Source organism: Athene cunicularia (genome assembly GCF_003259725.1).
Source record: "Athene cunicularia isolate RWA chromosome 3 unlocalized genomic scaffold, athCun1 chr3_part1, whole genome shotgun sequence".
In the NCBI taxonomy this organism is placed as follows: domain Eukaryota; kingdom Metazoa; phylum Chordata; class Aves; order Strigiformes; family Strigidae; genus Athene; species Athene cunicularia.
Genome location: NW_020799097.1, coordinates 97,011,492 through 97,031,118, shown reverse-complemented (window position 1 = coordinate 97,031,118; position 19,627 = coordinate 97,011,492). Strand labels below are relative to the sequence as shown.

The 19,627-nt window shown below is 36.6% G+C and overlaps 1 protein-coding gene across 3 annotated transcripts in view; it reads right to left on the bottom strand.

Moving 5' to 3' along the window:
- THADA (THADA, armadillo repeat containing) overlaps positions 1-19,627 on the bottom strand; it is a 164,240-nt gene that overhangs the window by 94,210 nt on the left and 50,403 nt on the right. For all 3 annotated transcript variants that reach the window (XM_026845656.1, XM_026845657.1, XM_026845658.1), the window contains exons 26-27: positions 13,804-13,893; positions 12,280-12,411 (exon numbers count right to left, since the gene is read on the bottom strand). In XM_026845656.1, the coding sequence (XP_026701457.1) occupies positions 12,280-12,411; positions 13,804-13,893 (222 nt within the window). The remainder of the gene's footprint in view (positions 1-12,279; positions 12,412-13,803; positions 13,894-19,627) is intronic.

Sequence of the window (19,627 nt, the reverse complement as noted above, 5' to 3'; positions counted from 1 at the left end):
TTTTTTTTTTTTTTTTTTTTTTTTTTTTTTTTTTTAAATCTCCTAATACACAAATTGGTGTCTGTCCCCACTGCCCCGATAAGAAAGAGTACTGATAATATTTCAAAAACACTCCTCCTTTCACATACACATGCAAGAAATCATGCCAAGTCACCGATAGTGACCTATCCCTGAACTTCTGCATACCCTGAAGGCACTTATGTATACATCTCTCATGTTTTGAAGGCACTTGGCTTCATTCCTGAATCATGCAAGGTTTGTCAGAAGAATGTCAAAATATACACTACTTTTTCCATAACTTGTAACAGCACCCTAGATTAAGTACAGGCAGTTTTGATTTTTACAGGATCTCACTTAGAGATAATTTCTTACGTGAAAATAAAACTAAACAGGATCAATTCTCAAAAAGTGAAAGCGTGAATATAAATAAAACTGAGTAACACAAACAATCTAACCCAATGAAGCAATTCTTTGTTTATTGTTATACCTGCCTCCATAATAAACTACACACTTTAACACAGAGTTTTCCACCTGCATTCTTAAATTTTATCTAGGATTTAGCAACTACTATGGGAAGCAAGTTCGAGCTGTATCAAGAAAAATCATTACACAATTATGGCAATCACTGTAACTCAGTTTGTACCTGCAGCAAAACCTAGCAACTTAAGGAAGTAAGTATTTTAAGGCTATTAAACTATTCTGGTTACTCCTCCTGCGCCAGTTTAACACACTGCCATCCTGAGAATAGAATCATTTATGTGGTGGCAGTTGCCTTGCCAGGACATTGGTAGAAAGGTAAACGACCTCCAAACTTGGCCCCTTCACCATCCAGACTCTGAGCTTCACCTGCCAACAACATGACTAAAATCTGTTGCAGGCTGCCTCTTCTCATCTTCTCTGCAGGCAAGCACAAGCAATGGATCTTGCATCCATTAGGGCAGCATGTATGTGGGTGCAAACCTCTAGTTAAAACTGTTTCATTTTCTTTGATTTGAAATATACTTGAGGTGGGGGAGTGTTTTCAGCATACGACACTTTCTTTGCAAGCAGATCATGTATAAATAGACTTTTAAATCTAAGTAGTATCTAAAATGTTGTCATATATAAAAACATACACGATATACCAACCAGATTTTATTATATCTCAAGGTAACAACAAGCAATGAAACTCACAAAATCCTCATGTGACACACTTCTATTAAATGCTGAGGGCTATTAACAGCTGTTGAAGTAGTATTTCATGTTGAACTCAGTACTGTTTATCTAGGTGCACAAGGCACTGGACGTAAACATGTTTACTTCAAACAGTCCATGATCAAGAACAAAAAGTCAATAAATCTGAGAAGGTTTCACTTTGTGTAACTGTAGATTCACTCCATTTCCACTGCTTCATTCCAGCTTTAACACTTAGATCCTGAACAACCCTTCTAACTGACATAATTTATGACCAACTCTCATAAGGCACAAAGATTCCATACTCCTCTGCACACATCAAAGTATCTAATTTATTACTCTGGCTACAAACAACAGAACACTAGCTGTAAATAAAAATATCTTGAACTTTTAAGAAAAAAAAAAATTAAAAGAGAAAAAGAACTGCAGGTGTTTCCTATGTACTTATTTTTCTTCCCTTATTACTCCCCCTCAAGAGACCTTGAATTACCCAAATTAAAAAAAAACAAATAAGGATTAATTTTTATATAAGAAACAAATGTGTAGAATTAATCTGAAAAAATCACACCTGTAGCTGAAAATATGTCCATTTTATTAAGTAACACCTACAGTTGTTAGAAGGATTAACAAGGAAAAAATATCTATTTCCAAGTTTACTGGATATTGTTAGAGCAATCTGTGCATTACTAATTATATCACTGCTTATTAACCACGCAGTTTCTGCAGTCCTATAGACAGTATTTCAGCATCACATTTTTTTTTTTCAGCCAAAAAACATTCACATCCATTGCCTTCACAAAATATTGGAAGACGGAACTGGGAATAGCAGCCATGAAAACAGAACGGAAACAATGGGAGAACAGGACAAACGATGAGGAAGGGGACGTTCTGCAGAAGGGGCCTCTGATCTGAGTCAAACCAAGTATCCTACCACCATCACCAAAGGAGTTTGGGAGAAGAGAGCAGCATGAGGCAGGAAAGGCACCCTCGCAATTCAAACAAACCAACTCTGCCTGCTAGTTAAGGCATTTTAACAGCCTCTAAGGGTTTTTAAAAGATAATACTGATAAAAATAAATTAATAAAAACCAAATAGAGAGTATTCTTTAAACCCTGGAGCTAGTTATGCCACAAGATCCTAAGAAGCACACTAGAAAGAAAAGACTGTAATAAAGACTTCTGTCTGATTCTATACAGGTATGGTAAGTTGTATGAAAAGGAGGTTTTTTCTTTCCTCCAACATGCAGCTATATAGTTCAAGTCGTGTTATCAGTTCTAAGGCAAGAACTAAAACCATGAAATTACATTAGGGGAAAACATGAACAGAGATTGCAGAGAAAAGTATTTAGCAACAGATTCAGTTCCTATTAGAAGCAGTTCGGTTATTATGATTGAAGAGCACTGTACTGTCTGTACTAAGTGAAGTACCACTGAAAACCAAGAAAAAAAAACTTCTTTAGAAAAAAATTCATCATTATTATATACTAGTTCATTTTTTTCCCTTCAAGTTCTCTCCTGAAAGATTAAATTTACCAATTTACAAATCTAGTATTACAGGTTTCTAAGCAATGACAGGTCTAAAAATAGCATTGAAAAAAAATACACTCATGATTCCACACAATTAATGTAACTTGGACTTTTATACGGAGGAAAAATCAGCAGGACAGTACCTATTCAATAATGTGAGAGTAAGGTTTCTTGGAATATGAACAATAATTCACTATACACATGCCTAAAGTTTCTTTTGTTCATTTATTGATTTGTTTGTTTTGTGGTTTTAAGGAAACACAACTATATTCCATTTTGTTAGATTTCTGTATTCCTTAGCAATTGAAGTATCCAAAGCATTTAATTTTTAAATCTTATTTCATTGTGAAAACCTGTACTGTAATTGGCCTGCAATTTTTTTGTTCTTCAATCTGTTCTTCAAAAAAAACCCCAGAATAATCTGGGTTTTGATACAGCATCTCAATATTTACCTGACAAGTAGAAAAACATTACATAATTATGAAGAGTTTGCCAGAGGTTTTAGATCTACAATCAACACATGAATGTAGGCCAGAGAATGTTTGAACACAGCCATGGACAGAAACAGATCAAGTTTAACTTCAGGTTATTTATACAGTACTAAACCTCTAAATTCTTATCTATTTCCTTTAATGTGAAGTTAATGGTTGCCCAAACTTCTAGTCTCTTTATACATTGTTAAGTATTTTATTCTTCCAACCTGGGCAATTAAGATAAAACCTTAGGTTTTTGTAAGGGCAGTGTTTTCCACACAAGAACTTAATGAATCCAGCTGTAAATACTGCAGAAACTATGTAGGCAAAGTACACAGACTTTTATTTGTGAAAGCTGTCCACAAGCTATGCCAGGAGTTGTTTCTCCATATGTTTCCAAGGGCTTTCTAGGAAGAAATTATAGACATTTATTTCTTCTTGTCACCAAGACAGGTTATTGTAAAAAGTGGCCAGCTGATACCAAGCTGAATCAACAACAAAAACTCGAGTTGTGGTTCAGCCAGCCAACAAACTAGAATCTCTAACATGTAAGCCTATGACAACTGTTACTAATACTGTGTGTAAACTTTAGATCAACAGAAATATGTTCTCTTCAAATGGAGATTTGCTGCAGAACATGCTGACACAATTTAAATGGCATCTCTTTCCTTGCATTCCTTTCAAGAAATCTCAAGTAATATCTCCAGGTAGCTAACCTCTAGGTTTAACTATTTGTTGAAGTCACATGAGGTTAGAGCCTCCTTTCTTCAGCTTTTGGTTCATGGTATTCTAGAGAAATAACAACCACTCTTAACCCAAGGTCATGTAAATGAAAAATTTTCATTCACAACCATATTTCAACTCCGTTAATTTGTGAAAAGTTACTATGATGCTTCACAACTGCAAAATAACGGTAACACACACCACTTATTTACAAAATAGTTAAGAAAAACACAATGAAGAATGTAGACAAACTACTTTCTGTCTTAACAACCGTATCATTACTTTGAACTCTGTGAAAGGGAATTTGAATGCATAAATCAAATCTCAGAACTTTATGATGATTCTGAAAGCCTCAGCTCACAATGCAATTTATTATCAGACCCATGAAAACAACCAAAGGATCTTGGTTCTCAAAGTCACTTTCCTTTCAGTCATACCACCAAAAGTAGCTAGCCCATTGCCAAAAAGCCTTCCCAACATTGACTCTTCTCCATCTCAGACTGTTCTCTTTAAATGATATTGGCTTTTAAAAATGCCATTATACTTGGTTTTCCTTAACATACTTATCATCCTCTGCATAATTAATGCATTATTTATCTCCATTTTCATGTTTCTTATTGCAAATACTTTTGCAGAACATTTGCTAAATGTTACTATTTGACTACTTATCTTGACCAGCTAATTTTAAGTATATAAATGAATAATACAATTACTTCACCAATCATGTATTGGCAGTTGATTGGCAGTTGCATGCACTGGCATATTTTTTACTGGATCATGTTTCAAATAGGTAGTATACATCAAATTTTAAACTAGGATTCCAGACACTGGCCCTTTTCAGAAGTCTGCAGTACTGGAGAAAGATAGTTACTCCCAGTGCTCATGAACGCATCTCTGCTAGACATTGCCTTTTACTTCCTGTGAATCTGACAGCTCCCTACAGTTTATAAACACTTCCTAAATTGGTTCAGGTGATAATCTGCCAATGAGAAGCAAACAGATTGATGGACACAATAAAAACTGGAATAAGGAATCAATAATGAATACTTAGAGGTTGTAATATTTCCCATCAGCACATGAACACGAAAAGAACATTTGACCACAGTTTAAGAGAAAAGGTTGAGGAATAGATCAAAGAATGTACAAGATGTACAATGATTTTCAGTTGATCAGAAGGTCTTGAAAAGCCCACTGCCAATCAAGCACTTTGCAGTCTTCTCTAGCACTACAATTTGAACTTAATCAAAATGGAAAAAAGTGACAAACTTTATCATTTCTTATTTAAAAAATGCTTTAAAAAAGTCTGAAAACCTTATTAACAAATACTTATGGTGAACTAGAAGTATTTTTACTGATCAGTACCAATCACTATGCAATCAGGATTGCACAGAGGATATACTGTAAGTAGAAATGGAAGAACTCCAAGTCAGACCCAACTAACAAGAGAGGAGTTATGATCAGAGGGGAAACGCATGCCTCTGCCTCCCTCCTTCTCCCCAGACACGCAAAACTTCCATCTTAGGATGTCAAGCAGGCGATTTAACACTACAAACTACAATAAGAATCTAAAAAACAATGTATGTTTTAGGGGTGTATGTTGCTCCCTTGTCCAAATGCCTATGCCAGATCATGTATCTTGGGAACCTTGCCTATAATCAAAAAGGTATCTGTCTTTGTATTGCAATGACAGGTCAGCTCCATAAGCTTCCCCAGCAAGGACAAGGCATTCCAATGGGTCACGGCCTGCTCCTAGTATCACAGGGATTCCAAATAATAAACGATTGCAGGCAGTTATAATATTAAGCAGTTATACTGATCAGACATTAGATTAAGAAGAGAAAAAAAAGACAAAACAAAGGAAAAAAACAGAGACCAAAACCTGAGAAGATGTGCATATAATATGGAAATGCAGGGAGATGCTTTTATGAACAACTGTAATCAAAAGCAGCTATTTTAATACAACAATGCAGCAACACACACACGTGGTTCTTTTCATCTAATATGAAAAGGCATTCCCACAAAACTTCTTTACTTATCAGACCTCTGATAAGACTCCCAGTCTTACAGAAATGACAGCTGAAAACAGGGAAGTTTTAACATTAATTACTGGTGCCATGCCACACTAAAACAAAGGAAAAAGAGGAGAAAGGCAGAGGAAGCACACTTAGCACAAGCATTCAGCTATCTCATCTGGCCACTTATCAAGGGATACCAGTGTTCAGCCTACAAAGTCAGATGGCTGCTTTCAAGTCAGATACAGGATGATATACTAAACCCACATATGCAACTGTACATGTGTGAAACAAAAAAAAAATCGGGGAAACTGCATTTGAACAACTTATATAAACAGCAATCTGATCAAAGTACATATGAATGATTTCAATCAAGCTCTTCCCAAACAAACCAAACATATCTTGTTATCAGAACTCTCTCAACTCCCCCATCTCTTGTGCTCTTTATTCTGTGTAAGGTTTTAAGCATATTTCAAACTCTCACAGACACTTTTGATTTTACATTTGAATTTTGTTTCCTTATTACTCCATCTTACCCCAGATCTAATTCCCATGAAGCCTATACAAGCTTTGTCCCAGGACTACAATGCAACAGGACCCAGCACCTGATGGACTGGATATAATTTAATGTAATTAAACACATCACAGAGCAATAAAAATAATAGCCATAGGTCAACAGAGATGAACTTTTTCAAAAGAGCAACCCACATGCAAGTAACATTATCCATCAGTGAATATTTAAATTCACACCACCTTCTAGAATATTAATACTACCATACTTGGGTCCTTTTCCTTAAAATGTTTCCTTAAGAAGTGAGCTCTCTCAGATTTATAAATAGTAAGACACAACCATGACTCCTAGAGAGCCCCAGAATTCATGGTCAGGTGCTTCGCTTCCTAAAAAGCTAAAATAAACCTGGATCAATCTCACTTAATTTAATACCCATTTTTCAAACTGCCTGAAACAGAACTCAATGATTTGCAACATCAGTACACACAGATTACAACAGTAAGATCACAATTTTACATGTGCATCTTTACATAATTGGATTTGATGTTCAAAAGTAAAACATGCAAACTATGACAATAATATTTCCCCCTTCTCTGTAATGAAGTAAACTGAGCAATGAAGACTGAAAGGAATATGTAAGGAATTTGTGAACACAGTGGAAAAAGAATGGGGAGAGAAAAACATAGGTAAGACTGCATTAGAATGACATTTTGCGTCTTAGTAGGAAAGCATCAAAGATAAATCAGTCAATGGAAAAAGACAGCACAATAACATGAATATATTAGGTATATCTGGAAATTGAAAACCATATTTGGGCGATACAGTATTGTGCAGCATCATGAGGTTGCTTCATTACATGGGAAGGATCTTAAACATTTTACTAATCAGAAAACTACTGAAAACAGTTAGTCCTTTGTACTAGGTTCAAGCAGAGTACAATGAAAGTCTATTTTTAAAATTCAAGCAATTAATTTTAAAGATAGACTGTGATTCACTTTGGCCAATAAAAGCTGCAAAACAAAATTAATTCTAAAGAGATTAAAATTCAAGTTTGTATTTTTATTAGAAATTAATATTTTGAGTAACATCATTTTTAAAAGAGCTTTCTAAGCATTTTAGTATCTGACAATACTTGATCTCTGAATTTTGTACAGCATTTTGAACAGAACAACTTATGGAATTTATACGTTATACACTGAACCTCTCAGACTTCACTGAAGGAGTGTGACCTTTTATAATAGAAATGCATATTTTGCTTTCAAATTTTAATAAAAATCTTCTGTAACCTGCATATTAGTCTGGATTGGCATCTGTTAAGATTTAAAAAAGATTTAACTCTAAGTGAATAAAACAGTGTATTTACCCACTGAATAAAAAAGCAGGAGTACCACATTACATGTGCGACTAACTAAAGACTCATGTGGAATCACGGCTTCTAGGATTGTTTTTGCATTTTCCCCCCTGTTCTTAAAGAAATTGAGGCCAACAGTCTGCATCGCTTCTTGAAGGACAGACTCACAAATGCAATTCTCTGCTAAGAAACTTAAGAAGGTGAGAGTCACGTCATGCATCTGAAAAGAGTCCACCAAATCTCTAGGGTAACAGGTCTCTAGAGTTGAAGAGTCTGGTCTAATCCCTTCAAAAAGCCCAAGAAAATGAAGTTGAGCAAAGGAACGTCATCCTGGCCCCAATGACAACCGTCACGGCAGGACGGCAGGCCCCACAGCGCTGCCAAAGACACGAGTCACAGGAACCTGGTGCTGGCAGAGGACTCCTGCACAGCAGGCAGGCATCACCAGTGCCGCAGCACTGCTGTGGGAAAGGGATCACGGGGGGCACTCCTGACATCTCGCACTGCTTCAGCTCAGTGATTTTTAAGAAATTCACCACGTTGACTTTGCCAGCAGCCTATTATGAGGTTTCAAAGAGCCTGTTCTGACAAACAAGCTGCGAAAGTAGTGACTTCCAAGAAAAAGTGTACCAGTAAAAAAGTCATACCATCTTCAGTTGTTTCCTCTGACTTTCCAAGACAGGGGATAACTACATCAATGTCAGTCCACATACCCTTTAGCAGGTACATATAGCCCATTTAAATAACAGATTTATTTGAGCTTTCCTACCAAAGCTACTACAATCGCATTCGAGCTGCCAGTTTGCTCACAGCTGATGGGGACTTCCCCTCTCCCTTCTTTAAGCTCTCTTTTAGGAATGACTTCTGATAATAGGGCAGCTGACAATGCTCCATCCTACAGAAAATTTTTCCTTGCCAAACACAATTTTGTTTTCCCTGCATCTTCATGTTTGTCACTAGCTTCATGTCTGTCATAGTAATTATCCTTGTATATTAATGACAAGCTCACTCAAGTGCAAAACCAAAACAGCACCATATCAGTTTGGGGTGGTGGATGGAGGGGGGCAGGAGGGGGAAGAGAACAGCTGTAAAGGACTAGTGCTTCCTACTGCCACCTACCCTGGTCCTCAACTAAAAATGGCATCAGGTGATTTTGGAATTTGGCTCCTCCATTTTACATGAAGATGCAGGTTAGAAAATTCTGCACAAGAAAATAGCATCTATTTCATAACTGTATTAATTTCATGGAAAGATGCTCACATTTCTATTTAAATTGTCCTCAGACAGTAAGTTTCTTCAATGACTTGCAGCATAACTCAGCTAGAAGCAACACTGCTTTGAAATCTGTCTATTTGACAAAGTTTTAAAGGGGAAATTTCACTGAGAATTAAAAGCAGTTTTGTCAAGTGGAAGACAAAGCACATATAACCCAAAGAGTTTTTAAAAACCTTATATTATCTGACATTTTAAAGCTAATTTTTTAAAAACTTCTTAAAAGATTAAAAAGTCACACTCCTAAATAGGGCTAGACTTCAATTAGTGAAGAGTATCTGAGTCAATATAGCAATACGCATTTTACTCATTCAGAGCATTCAGCCCAGAAAATTTAACACTAAACAAACGCATTGTCAATGCCATGGTACAAGAGGACATAAGGTAACTCAAATTTAGATCATTCTGAAGAGATTACAGGTCTTTGAAAGGGGAAGGGGGAGGCAAACGGGAGGTTATGTTTTTGTTTCATACTTAAAACATTACCTCCCAATTACCTCCCTTGTTAATCAAAAACATTCTGTACATTCCTTCATCTTAGAATTAACCATTAAAGCAGACCTATCTAGCAATTTAAAAAAAAAAAAAGGTGAGGTAATAAGTTGTGAATTGAGGTGTTCTCTTCCAAATAAAACATCTGCAAAGGGAAAGGGAAGAAAATAACTTTTAATAGAACTGCAGATAGCTAATCAAATGCCATAGTTCAACAGGGAGTATCAACTATGCACACAGAGATTGAGATTTGTCCTTGTAGCATTTAATCCTACTCATATTGTGCAATTCATCTCAGCACAGTCAGAGCAATCACAGCTCTACTCCCACTAGATGGAAAATTCCACTTGGGCTTAAGTGAAGATCTTCAAAAACCCAATTTGAATTCTTCCTGATAAACCCAGTTTTGTTCAGAGAACTTCATTCACTTGCAAACACAGTAAGTATTCTCTTCATCCTCTCAGTACAACAAATGAATGCTACTTCACATTGTGGCTTAAGTCCTGGCAAGAGTCTGAAGATCAGTTGTTATGCGTTACATTCACTCTTCCCCTCTCCCTACCGCATAAGCAGTATCTTTCCTTGACAGCAATAGAAATGTAAAGATCACACAGTAAAATATGGCAACTAAATGTTATAATTAGGCTACCATGTAATTATACATATATGTAGAAGTTATATAATACAGTATTACATTGAGCAATTCAATGTAGTATTGTATTGTATTGTAGCCAATTATACACAGTTGTTCTATACAATTTAATGTCTTGATGCATAGAGCCTTTGGCACGAGGCCTTCTCTCTGATCCTCTCTAAATGGTCACTTCACAACAGTCTTCATTACCACATTCTAAAGAACAATTAAATGAACAGGAAAGAATTTTATTTTAGTTCATCTGCTCCTGTAGAATGCAAAATAAGAAGGGAAATAGAAAGGATAATAGCAACATATTTATCTTACCCAGATAAATCACCCTTATGTATTCCAACTAATGCAGTCAGAACAAACTGAAAACAACCATGGTGTTCAAAGAACAAGGGCATAAGAGCTGTATACAGAAATACAACCAGTAACAGCACACTGAACTGTATCATAAATACATACATTTCCCTTTGCAGAATTCTTGGTATTGTCCCCTGGCAACCATAAATATGCCAATGTTTGCTAAGTAACCCGTCAGAAAATGCATGTCTGTACACCCACATATAATTTTCCATCTGAAATATGTAAGAATTTTATTCTAGTCTTATACCTGTATCCACAGCACCAAATTCACACCACTGTCAAATTCAACAGAAAGAAAATGCAAAAAACATCTGCCACACTACTCCTCTTTAGGACTACAGTTAAAGGAAGGTAGGTTCAATGATACAGTCCCCTTAAATGTTTCAGGTGCTTCTTTTAAAGATTTTATTGGGTTTTTCTCCCCACATCTTCTGAATGGATTTAAATAACCTCAAGAGAATAAGCTATTTAAGTGAGAAGAGTTATTTTGTTGGTGTACGTACCTTGCCAAAAGTAGCAGTCCTAATATAAAGACAAAACCCAAAAGCTGTAACTAAAAGCTTATCAAAAATCAATCTATTACCAATATCAGAAACTATGCTGATACATTATATTTTAAAAATTAATAAAAAAGCATTCTCCATTGCATTAATGAAGGCATAAAACCAGAGCTGATCAATGATCTAACTAACAGTGTTAAACATTTCCCCAAAAAGCACTTAGGATTTAAATATGGCACAAACCCAAATATTTCTAATTGATAAGCAGTTTAAAAACTCTTACTACAGTTTTTTTCCTTTAATAAAAAATGGTAGGTTATTATTTATTCTTGAAAATTAAAAATCATAAGAAGCAAGAAATACATCACACGTTGTGAAGAATAAGCTGAAAGAGCTATTATTATTTTCTAACATGAACAGTAGCTTAAAACAAAAATTGGAAGATCTTAGGATAGCAACAACTTTATCTAGTTTCACTACTAAAAGAGCAAGATTAAGTACAGAACTTTCTTACCCTGTTGCTCTGAAGCTCTCACACAGATAGCATTACTTCCTCTCAAATACTACATTTCTCCTCAGCCACCACAGCCCTGTTCCCTTAACAGGTTCCCCATCCCACACCAGTGGCAAACGGAATAGCAAAAATATCTGCTGAATATCTTGATATAACCACCATATAAATGGAAGTAACACTGTATAAAAACTTGAAAAGTCATCTTAGAAATAGATTAGATGTGGGATATATCTATATCTTTAGTTATATATGTATATATATATTTATGTATATGGATGGATATAGAATATATACATATATTTATGTATATGGATGGATATGGAGACACATACATTTGGAGATGTGTATATATAGTCATTACATTTATGTGTTACAAACAGTCATTCTGAAGGACTGAAAAACCCATCATAAGTTTGTACAGTAAATCTTGCCTTGCTAAAGTCAGTCAAGCTCATCAGTTTTCATCTACCCTCTGTGTGGCAGCAATCATGCTGTACAGCATGTGCAGATGACGACTTACAGACAAGTCGTAGATGGCTTGCATGAGATAAAATCTAACCCCTCAAAACAAGCATTAACAATATAGGGAAGTCCCAACTAATGAGTATCAGTTTTTCCTTTAAGAATTACAGCTGAAGAGAAACTTAAAAAGGCATTTTATAAAAAAATACAAAGATTCAATGAAGAACTCCTGTCACATGAAAAAACACCACAACATCACCTTACCTTATAATAAATGGGACAAATGGTGCCATGCTGAGAGCTGAGTAAGTGCCATCCGTTGGAGATGGATACAACCTTCCGAGGATTAAAAGCAGAAGGAATAGGCTTGGATGGATTTTCAACTCTTCAGCTTCACTAAATAAAAAAGTGTTAAGAAGCATTTGGTGAAAAAAACGTCCTCCTTCATGCTAGTCTTAACACTCTTCCACACACAATAATACCCTCCTGCATTTCTGGTTCAAAGCTGTATGCTAGGCTGATCATTGCAAGAAAGTGCAAACCCTGCTGGAATCAGACATGGCATCCAGTTTTACTATGGCACCACTGGGCTTCATTGTATGAAGTCACTTCAGGCTGTGCTGCCTTCACTTTCCTACATTATCCCAAGCCTCCTTTATTCCTAGTAATAGTGACCTGCCTTTGCTTTTAAATAATACTGAAAAACAGCACAGACAATGTTTCCCTAGGAACTGAAAAACTAAGAAACCAGAGTTATTAAAAGATGGTTTAAAAAAAGTCTCTTTTTCAGTTTGGAAGGAAATGTGTATTTAGTAAATAGCAGGCTTTATTAAAGAATAGTTCTTGTCATTAACACCAAGCGGCTACTATTCATACTCTAAAAACAATCAGAAATTCAGGTCAAAGTCAACACTTCTTGATTTAGTTAATGATTAATAGTAAAATACAAGCCTTCATCTGCACTGAAAAAAAGCATACAAGGACAACATGTTGAGCAGCATCTTTCAATCTTTCTCAGTTTAAAGACTACCCCAAATTTTCCAGTGATGAGACTGTAACCATTTGAAGTGTCAAGTAAAACAGCGATGCTTCACCGAATAGAATATATGCACTCTCTTTTCTTACAGCACAGACCGCAAAACATGCAATGACTGGTGAAACTCCTGCTCTCAAGTATCTACCTCAGGCCCATTAAACAGGCAGCTGAACCTCACCCGTAAATTAGCCACTAAACTGTCACAGTTTATACCATAGCATTTCAAGAAAAACCAAAGCCAGCATTGGTTTACTTTAAAAGTTCATGAACCTAGGGGTAAGAGCATCAGCATCATCCCAAACCGTATCATTTGCGTTGATCATACTGGAGCTCTCAGCACCATTTGTGGCTTAAAAAGAGATCAAGGACCTTCCCCAGAGTCAGCATGTCACAGGCTGGAAAGTGTTCATTTAGGGTTACATGAGGCCTATGACACTTGAACATGTTAGGAAGTCTCATTGTTAAACATGAGACAGCCAAACACCCAGTTTCTGTCTTTCCCTGAAAAAAATTGGTCTTTAACATCTGATCCTAGGAACACAGCAGCTACTAATTACTCAACAGTAGTTCATACTCCAGAGACTTACTGCAATATGCAGAAGTTACAAGAAAAAAACCTTAGCAAGAGACACTAGAACTGTATCGGTTCAAAGAGCACTGATGAAAAGAACAGCATTAGGGTATGTTGCACAACTCCAATTAATGTTTTCACTGCACTTTATATTTCAAAGAATTCTCAGACACCATCTTACCTGTTCAAAGTATTGGTTACAACCTCCAACTGCTTGAGAAGGAAAGGATAAAGACTTGGAAACCGAGAGAAAAACTCCCTTCCTGTCATTCTGCAGAAGGAAATGAAGAAGAGTTAAAATTAGCATTCTGCAGTAATTAGTTGCACTCAAAATACCAGTTTACTTGTTGGATTTCTGATGCTACAGTGAAGTCAGAGAGCCAGAAGAACCACGAACACATGATGAACTCCTTTCAAACAAGGCACAATGTTTTCATTTAAAAAGATGATACAGCACAGTTTACACAAGTAATTCTGTCTGTATGTGTGCATGCTAATTATCAGCTAAACTGGTTGGCCCTTTTGGGGAAAAAGGATCTTAGCCCATTAATCACACTAAAAAGAAAAGATACAGCAGCTTAAATTCTGGCACCATTTTAACAACGTTCTGGTTTAACAAAAGAAGACTACCGTTGCTTTCGTATGGCTCATGTCTGTTAAATATATTTTAGTAGCTATTTAGTACAAGTACTAACTGATGCTCATATTTTACTGACACTGAAAAGCATATCAGAAAAATAACTCACAGACGATCTGTAAAACACAGCAGCAAAAGCATCTGACTTTCCATTCATAGAATGGTTTGGATTGGAAGGCACCTTCAAGATCAGCTAGTTCCAAGCCCCATGCCATAGGCAGGGACACCTTCCACTAGACCAGGTTGCTCAAAGCCCCGTCCAACCTGGCCTCAAACTTCCACGAAGGGGGCAGCCACAACCTCTCTTTGCAACCTGTTCCAGTGTCTCACCACCCTCACAGAGAAGAATTTCTTCCTTTATATCTAACCTAAATCCATACTCTTTCAGTTTAAAACTGTTACCTCTTGTCCTTGCACTACACCCCGTGATAAAGAGTCCTTCCCCATCTTTCCTGTAGCTCCCTTTAGGTACTGAAAGGCTGCTATAACGTCTCCCTGGAGCCTTCTCTTATCCAGCTGAATAACCCCAACTTTCTCAGCCTGTCCTCATAAGGAAGATGCTCCAGCCCTCTGATCATCTTCATGGCCTCCTCTGGACCTACTCTAACAACTCCTAACTCCTCTCATGTTGGAGGCCCCAGAGCTGAATGCTGTACTCCAGGTGAGGTCTCATGAGAGCAGAGTAGAGGGGGAGAATCCCCTCCCTCAACCTGCTGGCCACACTTCTCTTGATACAGCCCAGGATACGGTTGGCTTTCTGGGCTGTGAGTGCACATTGCTGGCTCATATCCAGTTCTCCATCCACTAATACCCCCAAGTCCTTCTCCGCAGGGCTGCTCTCAATCCACTCATTGCCCTGCCTGTATCTGTGCTTGGGATTGCCCTGACCCATGTGTAGGACCTTGCACTTGGCCTTGCTGAACTTCATGAGGTTTGCATGGCCCCACCTCTCCAGCCTGTCCAGGTCCATCTGGATGGCACATCCCTCCCTCCAGCCTGTTGACTGCACCACACAGCTTGGTGTCACCGGCAAACTTGCTGAGCGTGCACTCAATCCCACTGTCCATGTCTCCAACAGAGATGTTAGCACCAGTCCCTACACCGACTGCTGAGGAACAACACTCATCACTGCTCTCTACCTGGACATTGAGCTCCTGACCACAAGTTTGAGTGCAACCATCCAGTCAATTCTTTATCCACTGAGTGGTCCCTCTGTCAAACCCACGTCTTTAAATTGGAAAGACAAGGATGTCGTGTGGGACAGTGTCAAATGCTTTGTACACGTCCAAGTATATGACATCAGTTTAGCCCTCTTCACACATAACTGCTTCTAATACATGGCAGTCATGGCACTTCCAGACCATGTTTTTTGCTTGTGTAGATGGAGCAACCACATTCAAAACAGCACAATTGAACTCATCCCTGGCCAGAATTAATAACGTAGTATAGTTCAAGCCACAACAGATAATCAATCCAAGCTAAAAAGAGATAAGTAGAAATCTTCTGTATTTGTTTGTTTTATAATCTTTTGATCAGATAAAGAACAGCTTCATGGTTTATAGGAAACCATTTAGCATTGTCTAAGCAAGAACCACTTAAATGTCACAGTGGGGAGGTTCTAATTAGACATATATGCTATGCAGATAAAACAGACTTCTTTTAAAAATAAATAAATAAAAGGCCATCCATTTTGAAGAAGAAAGCCTACTGCAGAGTTTGCTTGCCACATGATCAACCAAGATAAATAAGTACATGTTAGCATGACTCCAGTGCAAAGCTTCCAACAAGCAGACAGATCCAGGTCTAGAAAAATAACATGATGAGACGGCACGATTGAATGTGTGTAAAAATAAGCATACCAAAAAAAATTATCACGCAAGAGTAAATCAGCACATGGCAAGCATCAGCACAGCTTCTTCCAGCACTCAGCTAACAAAACATGCCTTAGCCACAGGCCACAGAACAAACACAGCAAAACCAGATCGCTAGATGGAAACAAGTGTTCAAAAGGTACAGGAAGCTTTCTCTAGGCACGTAAGAACAGTACAAGGAATTGCTGTAACTAAAAGAATGTCCAAAGATTCTGCAGTAGCTGTTACATCTACAAAAAAAGATTTCTGTTAAATTTAGATGGAAGTATTTGAACTGTGAATGAATAAAAACTGAAGCACTAATGAGAATAGTTTAAAAACATCAATACTCATAATCACTGGTTATTTAAGCAGAAAATATCCACGTAATTTCTTCTTGCAGCTTCTTCAAAACAACTTAGATTTTTTGCACATACATTATGAGCAAACTGAAGTTGCAAAGCCAGAGACAGCACAAAGCATAAGATCTAAGTAAGTGTATCAAGTCAAAAACTCAGTAAGATGGGCTGCTTAAGAACTAAAAAAAAAAAAAAAAAAAAAAAATCAATCTGGAAATGCTGTGACACCTCCTCTGTTGTGCCACAGAGTGCATCAAACAAGCAGAATTTGGGTTATGTTTCCTATGAAATGGATGGCCACTGGTTAGAGCCTTAAGAGAGGACTACATGCAAGTAGCACCTCACAAAACAAATATTTTTAACAGGCCAATTTTCAGTGTATTAAAAATTCAGTAGACAAGTTTGAATCAATATTAAATGGAACTGAATATCCTTACAAAGCCTTGAAATTATTTCTAATTAGTGTGGTTTCATGAATCTTTTTGACAGGAAAAGAAAATGGTAACTACCCAAGTGGGTAACTTACATAACCTCCCATTTGGTTTACTGCTCCACAGGTTACATGAGGGGAGAAGGCAGTCTAATCAAAACCATTAATCAGCAAAATTTGCAGAAAAGATGCCCAAAGGCACTTTCAGAAAGAGACACACAACTGACTGAGGACTGGTTGTTGAGCGATGATTTTAAGGGGCCTCCAGTTCAGAGAGGAAACAAGGAAGACTATACATTAGTAGAAGTGCTGCAAAATGAAAAGACATTCTCAAAAATACAGAGCATCAACTTATGTGTGAATCCACAACCTGGAGATGTCAAGGCAGGAAGATGTGCAACTGGAGAATGCAAAGCAAAACAGCTGGAGTAAAACATAGTTGTTTAATTTTTGATTACTGACCATGCTTTTTGTTCCTGGAAATGTGTACGCATAATTTGACAGGCGCAAGTATTTGTGCACAGTAACTGAGATTGGAACAACAAAAAAATGCAATGGTTCTGTTTTTCAAAAATGTTCATTACACTAAATCACATATTTATTAATTTAATCAAAAACTATACTGGTTTGAAAACTGAATACCAACACTCTAAGATGTGGCTCATGCATGTTAGTGATACAGACTCATGCATGTGCATACACACACAAATGGAAATTAGTCTTCATAATTATTAAGTTATCCATATCTTTAAAACAAAGTAAGTCCTTAACATACCTATAAAGTAATGTATCAACTAAGCATGGACTAAAACAATCCAAAAAATCACTGCTAACTGTTTTCATGGAACAAACTTTTTCTTCCTTTTCTAAAATTATCTGACAAGAAATGAGAAGTTTAAATTGAAAATATAGATAACTATCTGTCCATTAGTCACTGACACAGTTGAAACACAGATTTTTGGCAAAGTAGCTACCATAATTAAATCCTTAAAATGAACATTTTGCAAATCACAGGATTTTACATGTACTCAGTCTAAAATATGTTTATGAGAGAAGTAACTGGGAAGAGCCTTAAGACACTAGTATTTTTCCCCATGTCCAGCTGAAATTATTTTTATATTGCTTCAGAGCTCATCTGTGACAGTATGTTCAACTACAGCCTATGTAACAGTACTTTCTTTTTCCCTGTTAGTAACCCAAAATAGTACAACTTCACAATCCACAATTTCAAATGGGATTACTGAGACCTAAACAATGGACTAGTGGAAGGTTATTTACTGAAACAGAAAGTACAGTAAAGAAATAGAAAAGTTATCAGTGGGCTGACGATGATTACAATAAAATCCCTCTCCCTAATGTAAAATGTCATTTAAGTATATAATTTAAATGATGCTTAATGTCAAAAGGTCGAGAAATAAACTAATGGAAGCACTCCTTTCCTCTTTACTTTGTGAAATTAATTTGTAAAACTGTATACACACAAAATACTGTGGTAAATAAATAGGAAGATGCAATATTTACAACTCAGATACTTTGCAGTTCAACAATATTAATGCTTTGTCATATGCAACGAATTCTGCAGAAAAGCCATATGACTAAATTAGAGTACAACCCATTCACAAAAGGTTTCATTTTGCTGGCTGGAGACAGCAGTGATGTTTAGCACTTTTCAGAAGAAAGACTGATGAAGAATGTTTATGTAGAAAGGGAGACATATGTGAGTTTCTTTCCCATTTTCACTCAGGTTTCCCACCTGAAGAGATGTTCCAACAAATGCCAGTCATACAGAGGTTATCTTCTGTATCATGACCTAACCACTTCTAACTATTCTCTGAATGCCCTTGAGTCAAACAATTTCCCACTTTTGTCTCCTCCAGAGACTGTTTAAGAGGGAAAGAAGGTTCTGATAACAGCAAGAAAGATATTTTAGAGAATACAGAGTTCATATAAATCAGCAAGAAGTTATCCTGAAGATGTCTGATGCTACAGAGGATACGATTTAATGCCTCGCAGTAAGCATTTAGAAGACAACAGTGAATTACAGCTAAGTTACCAAAAACTAGTTGTAGTAGCAAAAATTTTTAAAAAAAGAAAAAAGACATAACTTAAAGCAGACTGTACATCTATAAAACCTCAAGGAAAAGTCTATTTTAAGCATGAACAAGAATATAGTTTATATGTTGATAATGCTTCTTTAGGAAAAAAAATGCAAAAACCAGCTGTACTTTTCTCTGAAATAACCTAAAACAGAAGCAGTGGTTCTTCAGATTGGGGTGGCTTAAAGTAAGCTAAAGATGAGGTACTTACAAGTTTTTATTTCCTCTGCTTTGCTTGTGAAAACATTCAGTATCATCAAAATTCTAGAATCAGGCTCATAAATGCTGCTGAAAACGGTAACATCTCTGGTCATCATACATTATGTTTGTCTGAGCAACAACTTGATGCTGCATAATACAAGGGTTAGTATCCATGTTTATATAACTAGTGTCTTTCTAAATAAATATTCCATCTTTATGGAATGACTGAGTGAAATATTTACCTGCATTTAACAAAATACATTTAAGAATAAAACCATGGATGTTGCAGTGCTCTTCTTTAAACTGTGCTGTACACTTAAGAGAATATTCTAGATTAAAATTCTGCAGTGACACCAGGGCATATGTATCATTTTACTGCGACATGTGTCAAAGATTACCTGCTTCTGTTCTTTCATTTATTTTTCAGAAGGA